Raw genomic sequence first — 7,895 nt, 5'->3', positions numbered from 1 at the left:
TATGCACTGATATCATAGAATATGTCTTGTTGTCGTGTTTGTTACATTACTATTTTCTTTGACTACTGACTCACATTTTCATAATGATAGTAGAAATTTATTCTCATATTTTTCTTTATCATTTTCTGTTTTTAATATGATATCCAAAGCATTTTCTGCACAAATTTTGTACAAAAACCATCAACCTCTCCAATATATAATTACGACATCATCCTCTCCTATATATAATAATTACTACATTTCATTTGTTGATGTTTAGAGTATGTACAGGTGGATTTATTTTTTCAAATATAAGTATGATATATTAACTATATTCATTTAATTCAAAACTGTTAACCATATTCATTCAATTCAAAACCATAAGTCTGTATCGTATACTAATTCATGATTTTGGCTTTCTTATTTTTTCTTAAAATGAAATCATACATTTGTTGACTATTTCTGATATTTTTTTAAAACTGAAATTGCCTGACTATTTATATTTTTCTGTTGTTTTTTAAATTCGTTTTTAGCAATCAAAAAAATACACGGTTCTTTTAAAATTTGCTTTTTTTTTTAAATGAATTTTTGTATTTATTATATATATATATATATATATATATATATATATATATTAATGCTGTTATTCATTTAAAACAACATAAAAAAATAGAAATCGTGATTTCAATAACAATTTTAATAAAAAAACACGAAAAAAAGTTTAAAATGTATTTTGATATACAAAATAAGTAGGAAATATGTGCCTGTTTCGATACCATGTTCCACTTTCGTTCGGTTTTATTAGTGCTAATATATATATATATATATATATATATATATATATATATATATATATATTCAATAGATTCCAATTTTTATCGATTCTAGAAAATTATTAGATAATTTTCATTCTAGAAAATGAGAGAAATGATAAAAAATATAATCTTTATTCTAGAAATTTATTGGATAATGGTAGAGACTCAAGACATTGATGACTTGAGGATGAGGTATGAAGTAGTGGAAGATTACCATGGCAAGAGGAGGAAGGATGAGGAATATCTTAGGAGGGAGCATATTGACAGAAGAAAATTCTACATGGCTACAGGAAAAATGTTAGTCGATGTAGGAGAGAAAGAGATGAAGCTTTGGATCCACGAAAGAGGGATGACCTACAAAGAATTAGAGATAACCTTGATGATCAATATGTTGCTAAGAAGAAAGATAAGGCATGGATAATGAGGGAGAGGGATGATAGGTTGAGAGATAGGGAGGATTGGCATCAGATGAAACAGTCCCATGAAGAACTCCTACCTAAGCGTGAAAGAGAAGAAGGACATAGTTATGTAAGAAGTGGACGAGGAGTAAAAGAAAAAGCAAGGGTTGGTCATGTTAGGGCTAAAGATGAATGAAGAGAAGCAATGTATCACAATGATCAAATGAAGAGAAGAGACCAAATTTAGGATGAAAGTACATCATAAGGGGCATGACGATGCTTTTGTGCATGAAAATCAATATAGTACTAAGGAAAGGCGATCTAGGTAGGAAAGGTCAAGTAGTCATGGTGACTAATGCTTCAGATAACCAAAAATTTAGGCATATAGAAGGCTAAAGGAAAAGCAAAGAATGTGATGTTAGTGATCCTAATATTTTAGGCATGTCCAAGACAAATCAAGAAAATCAAAGTGGTCCAATTCACGAGAAGGGCCTACAAGGATCTGGTGACGAAGATCGTGCTGAGCATGATATTCTAGGGCATCACCCATCCAAAAAACAACGCGAACATGTTTCCTCAAATGATGAACAACTGGATTCTCGCTGAGGATGTCCTAAATCAGAGCGTTGGACAAGCCATAGAGAAAGAGATTTCAGTATGTCCTTTTCTTCATTGAAGTTCAAAGACATTGATAAGGATAATAATACCAACAGTGGATCTTCTGAAGCTGGAAAACCTGCAGATGATCCTGTTAATATTGTTGATGTTAATAACCAACATGTCTCGTTGGTGTTGTATCTCCCTAATGGTTCTTTCTCGAAAGACCCAACAATGGTATCAAAGTTTGATTTATGTGGTGATCGACTTATGCAAGTCCTTGTATCAAAAGTAACACTGACAGTGGGTCATGAGTCAGGTAAACGTGTCTCATTATGAAGAAAGACATTATGGAAAAATGGGTAGGGGACTCGGTAGTTAGCTTGAGAGGGAAGTACCAATACTCACACTTGAGGGCAAAATTGTTGGGAGTCCAAGTGCGAGTCTAAGTCCCATATTGAGTAAAAATGAAAAAGTTGAGCGTTATATAAAGATAAATACTCATAAATTCATTATCTTAATGTTTTGAGTTAAGAGTAGTGTTAATCATGTTGGATTCATATCTTATTGACGTTGTACCTCATTGGTGATCCTATCTCTAAATACCCAAATTGTTATTGTTAACATTTCTTACGTTTTTTTAATCTTTAAATTTTGTATTGAATTTAAAAGAAAAATAAAAAGTGGATCTTCAGGTGATAAAGTTAAAGTTGACCCAGAGGATCCATTAATATTAATCTTTTCACCGTATACAGGGGATGCGTATCTTCATAAAAAAAAAATAATCCTTTAGAGGAAGATTAGAAACACTAATACTTTGGTGCTAAATATTGATTCGTAAGGAATTAATTTCTTAATCTTTTAGGCTTAATATTACCTTCCTAAGTAGAAGATTAACATGGGTGAAATGATTGAAGATTTTTTATTTATTTATATGTATAAAGTAGTACTACAAATGTCATTTTCCCACTGTGTCCTCTCCTCATTTCAAAATACTTTTATTATTTAGCATCATATAATATTGTGTCAAGAGAACTTTAACCAAATATAATACTTTTATTATTTAGCATCATATAATATAAAATTTGCTTATGTTTTTTTTCTAAATGAATTTTTGTATTTGTTATATATATATATATATATATATATATATATATATATATATATATATATATATATATATATATATATATATATATATATATATTTTAATGCTGTTATTCATTTAAAACAACATAAAAAAAATTGAAATCGTGATTTCAATAACAATTTTAAATAAAAAACATGAACAAAAAGTTAAAAATGTATTTTGATATACAAAATAAGTAGGAAATATTTGCCCGCTCCAATACCATGTTCCATTTTCGTTCAGTTTTATTAGTATATATATATATATATATATATTCAATAGATTCTAATTTTTATCAATTCTAACAAATTATTGGATAATTTTCATTCTATAAAATGAGAGAAATGACAAAAAAGATAATCTTTATTTTAGAAAACTATTGGATAATGGTAAAGACTCAACACATACGAAAAGAGATGACGACTTGAGGATAAGGTATTAAGAGTGGAGTATTACCATGACAATAGGAGAAAGGATGAGGAATATCTTAGGAGGAAGCATATTGATATAAGAAATTCTGCATGACTACAGGAAAAATGCTAGTCGACGTAGGAGAGAAAGAGATGAAGCTTTGGATTCACGAAAGAGGGATGACCTGCAAAGATTTAGAGATAACCCTAATGATCAATATGTTGCTAGGCAGAAAGATGAGGCATGGATTATGAGGGAAGGAATGATAGGTAGAGGGATAGGGAGGATTGACATCAGATGAAACAGTCCCATGAAGAACTCCTACCTAAGCATGAAAGAGAAGAAGGACGAAGTTATGTAAGAAGTGGACGAGGAGCGGAAGAAAAAGCATGGGTTGGTCATGTTAGGGCTAAAGATGAATAAAGAGAAGCAATGTATCATAATGATCAAATGAAGAGAAGAGACCACATTCAGGATGAAAGTACACATCATAAAGGGTGTGATGATGGTACTGTGCGCGAAAATCAATATAGTACTGAGGAAAGGCGGTCTAGGTAGGAAAGGTCAAGTAGTTGTGGTGACTAATGCTTCAGATAACCAAAAAGTTAGGCATATAGAAGGCTCAAGAAAAAGCAAAGAACGTGATGTTAGTGATCCTAATAGTTTAGGCTTGTCCAAGACAAATCAAGAAAATCAAAGTGGTTCAATCCATGAGAAGGGCCTAAAAGGATCTAGTGACGAAGATCGTGCTGAGCATGATATTCTGTGGCATCACTCATCCAAAAAACAACATGAAGATGTTTCCTCAAATGATGAACAATTGGATTCTCGCTGAGGACGTTCTAAATTAGAACGTTGGACGCTGAGGACGTTCTAAATTAGAACGTTGAACAAGCCATAAAGAAAGAGATTTCAGTATCAACAAGTCCTCTTCTTCGTTGAAGTTCAAAGACATTGATAAGGATAATAATACCAACGGTGGATCTTCTAAAGTTGGAAAACCTGCGGATGATCCTACTAAAATTGTTGATGTTAATAACCAACATGTCTCGTTGGTATTGTATCTCCCTAATGATTCTTTCTCGAAAAATCCAGCAGTGGTATCAGAGTTTGGTTTATGTGGTGATTGACGTAGACAAGTCCTTGTATCAAAAGTAATGTAATCCTGACAGTGGGTCAGGAATCAGGTAAGTGTGTCTCGTTAAGAAGAAAAACACTATGGAAGAATGGATAGGGTACTTAGTAGTTAGCTTAAGGGGAAAGTACCAATGCTCACACTTGATGAGGAAATTGTTAGGATTTCAAGTGCGAGTCTAAGTCCCACATTGAGTAAAAAATTTTGAGTTAAGAATGGTATCAATCCCTTACCTGTATGTGTAGGTTGAGACTCATGTCTCATGGATGTTGTACCTTATTAGTGACCCTCTCTCGGAAGACCCACCATTACATTAATACTTTATTTATGAAAAATACAATAATAAAAGAGAGAGAAATGTAGGATATAAATGTAAATAAAAGTTATTTAAACTAAGAAAATAAAGACTTTTTTCTTCTATTGTAGTATTATTTTATTTAATTGTTTTACTATTTATATATTATTTTTTATTATGTTTTAACAAATAAAAAAATAGATTTTATAATAATTATGCCGCAAACAAAATTGAGTAATCGATTATCTCTTAATTATGTTTGCAATATAATTTATTATATATAGTTGTTTTTATCGCGAAAAAAACATTATGCAATTTATTAACAGTAAACATATGTTATTGTTAACATCTCTTACGTTTTTTTATTCTTTAAATTTTGTAATGAAAAACTTTATACTTATATGTCTATGCGTCTTTCATTAAAAGCAGGACGTATAAGTGAGTCCTTTTTCGTCATTCTGCCCTTGATCTCTTCATTCTCCACATATAAATAAAGTGTAAAATTTTAAAAGAAAAATACAAAGCGGGTCTTCAGGTGAAAAAGTTAACCGAGACGATCCATTAATATTAATCTTTTCACGTATGTAGGGAATACGTATCTTCATAAAAAAAAAATCCATTACACGAATATTAGAAACACTAATGGTGCTAAATATTGATTCGTAAGGAATTAATTTCTTAATCTTTTAGGCTTAATATTACCTTCCTAAGTAGAAGATTATTAACATGGGTGGAATGATCGAAGATCTTTTATATTAATATGTATAATGTAGTACTACAAATGTCATTTTCCCACTGTGTTCTCTCCTCATTTCAAAATATTTTTATTATTTAGCATCATATAATATTGTGTCAAGACAACTTTAACCAAATATAATATTTTCTACTTTTGGTTGGAACTAAAAGCATTTTTTGGGCCCCCACACGGGCTGACCTAGTCCATAAGAAGGCTTCACAGGCCCAATGCTTATTAAATCCCCAAATCCGAAATCAAACGCAGAGAGTAACTGGGTTAGGGTTTAACTTGGAATTGCTTTGGATTGGTTCTCTTCTCTCTCACGCAAAAGAAGGAAAACGAACTTAGAATCCATGGCGACAACAACGACGAAACGAAAACCGGTGTTTGTGAAGGTGGATCAACTAAAACCTGGCACCAATGGCCACACGCTGACAGTGAAGGTGGTGAGCTCTAAGCCGGTGAAGACAGTGAGCAACCGCGGCGGTCGATCATCGGTGCTCACGGCGCGACCGTCGCGCATCGCCGAGTGCCTCGTTGGCGACGAAACCGGAACCATAATCTTCACTGCTCGCAACGAACAGGGTATGCTTATGTTTGGATTTGTAAGATGATGTTTGGTTTTTCTGTCCTCTGGAAACCATTGCGTTGTGTGGTGATGGATGTTTGAATTTCAGTGTGTTTAAAGTGTTGAAGGCTATGCTTTAAAGTTGTTGACTTTTTTACAAGACTTTGTGTCCTTGCAATTCCAAGCATTTGAGACGTGAAGATTTAGGGTTTTAATAATGCTTTTCTCCGTTCTACGTGTGAGTAATCATGCCCATGTTTAAAAAGGTTTAATTTTTATTTACGGTTAAAACAAAATTGTTACTGTAGTGACAGTGTAAAATTTTTCATGGATTAATTTGAAACTTATTGAATTGGTGTGGTTTGAGAGAATCTCAGGTTGGAACATGGAAGCCTGTTCCATGTCTGTGTAGGTCATGCGTTAAAAGATATCGATGGTATTAGTGCATCCATGTATTGTAGAATAATGGGCCCAGTCTTGGTTGCATTGCAGTCGCCAAAAAAATATCAACTTTACCGCTGAGTTTGTTGTCGTTTACCATTTTTTAATACTTTTTGTTAGGTTATGTTTGTTTATCTTTCATCTTATTGGAAGTCAGTTTGTGATGTAACTAGTTGAACATAGTTTGAGGGTTTTTAAGTGAAAATCCAAACACATCGATAATGTTTGTTTTGTAGTAGTACTCATTATCTTTTCTCTCCCACGAAAATGTTTTTACATGTATATTCTGTTCGCACATCTTTAGTGTTTGCTACATGTCTAAATGTTGCTGTTTTAGCATGTTTTGGTGTAAGTTATTAGTATGGTTTGCTTATATGGTTATTAATGCATTTCATTTTCTGCAGTGGATCTAATGAATGCTGGTGCTACTTTAACTCTGCGTAATGCAAAGATTGACATGTTCAAGGGATCGATGAGGCTTGCAGTTGATAGATGGGGGCGTATTGAGGCCACGGAACCTGCAAATTTTGAAGTTAAAGAGGATAACAATCTTTCTTTAGTTGAATATGAATTAGTTAATGTTGTTGAAGAGTGATTTTATCTTCAGGGTGAATCTTTGGTTGGGTTTACCAAAGGTTTTAATTTTTATTTTGATCATTGAACAATTGACTGCGTTGCAGTTTTCTTATGGTACAGTCTTGCTTCTTTAGTCTTAAGATTGCTGTGGTGAATTCAAGGAATTATATTTCAGGTCAGTTTTGAAAAGTGATAATGCTTATGCTTAAGTGCAAAAGTAAATATATTTGTTTCCCCGGTTAATAATGTATACCGTTTTCTTTGAGCAAACAAATAATTTTTAATTGGCATTATATTTCTAATCCCTTAGTTACCTGTACGGTTCCGTCAAACCATTTATTTTGTTAAGCAGCTGATCCAATGTTGAGCTTTTTCGAATCGAGTAAATCAATTTTCAGTCTATGAAAGTTGCATAATAAGTTTATTTATAGAGGCATAAATTAACAAAACTCTATTCTTATAATCTACAGATAAAATATTTAAATAACTGATTTAAGATAATCTAAATTTAAAATATCATAACTACTTACATATATTTGTTAAATAATATAATCAGTTTTCCACAATAGCGATTTTAACACTACCTATATGGATTCAAATGCCATTTTGTTTTTGGCGTATTAAAGTTGTGCATTGGTGATGGGTTGATGTTGAATCCGGAAATGATTTCTTTGCGTGTTCAAGAGTTAGTATGTATAAGGATTCATTTCATTACCTTTGCAAAACATAGAACATTTAATAAATGCTATTTTAAATTAAATTTGATACTTTATTGTCTAAGACCTATCTTTCTGCCGAATAGTCTTTGGTTCAAC

General features: G+C 32.1%; 1 protein-coding gene across 1 annotated transcript; it reads left to right on the top strand.

Moving 5' to 3' along the window:
* The first annotated feature begins 5,740 nt into the window (after positions 1-5,740).
* LOC114183559 (uncharacterized protein At4g28440-like) lies at positions 5,741-7,269 on the top strand. The gene is made up of 2 exons (XM_028070629.2): positions 5,741-6,080; positions 6,909-7,269. The coding sequence occupies exons 1-2, from the start codon at positions 5,849-5,851 to the stop codon at positions 7,097-7,099; spliced, it is 423 nt and encodes a 140-aa protein (XP_027926430.2). The 5' UTR covers positions 5,741-5,848; the 3' UTR covers positions 7,100-7,269.
* Positions 7,270-7,895: the final 626 nt, after the last annotated feature.

Source organism: Vigna unguiculata, chromosome 5, assembly GCF_037176805.1.
Source record: "Vigna unguiculata cultivar grain cowpea cultivar isolate G323 ecotype 2 chromosome 5, ASM3717680v1, whole genome shotgun sequence".
Lineage (NCBI taxonomy): Eukaryota > Viridiplantae > Streptophyta > Magnoliopsida > Fabales > Fabaceae > Vigna > Vigna unguiculata.
Note: the sequence above shows the minus strand (reverse complement) of the source record. Positions and strands in the feature narration are given on the sequence as shown.

Excerpts from the sequence above, each read along its gene's own strand:
- LOC114183559 (XM_028070629.2), top strand. The coding sequence starts at position 5,849 with ATGGCGACAACAACGACGAAACGAAAACCGGTGTTTGTGAAGGTGGAT. Across the intron at positions 6,081-6,908 it reads CACTGCTCGCAACGAACAGG|TGGATCTAATGAATGCTGGT; the intron begins GTATGCTTATGT and ends CATTTTCTGCAG.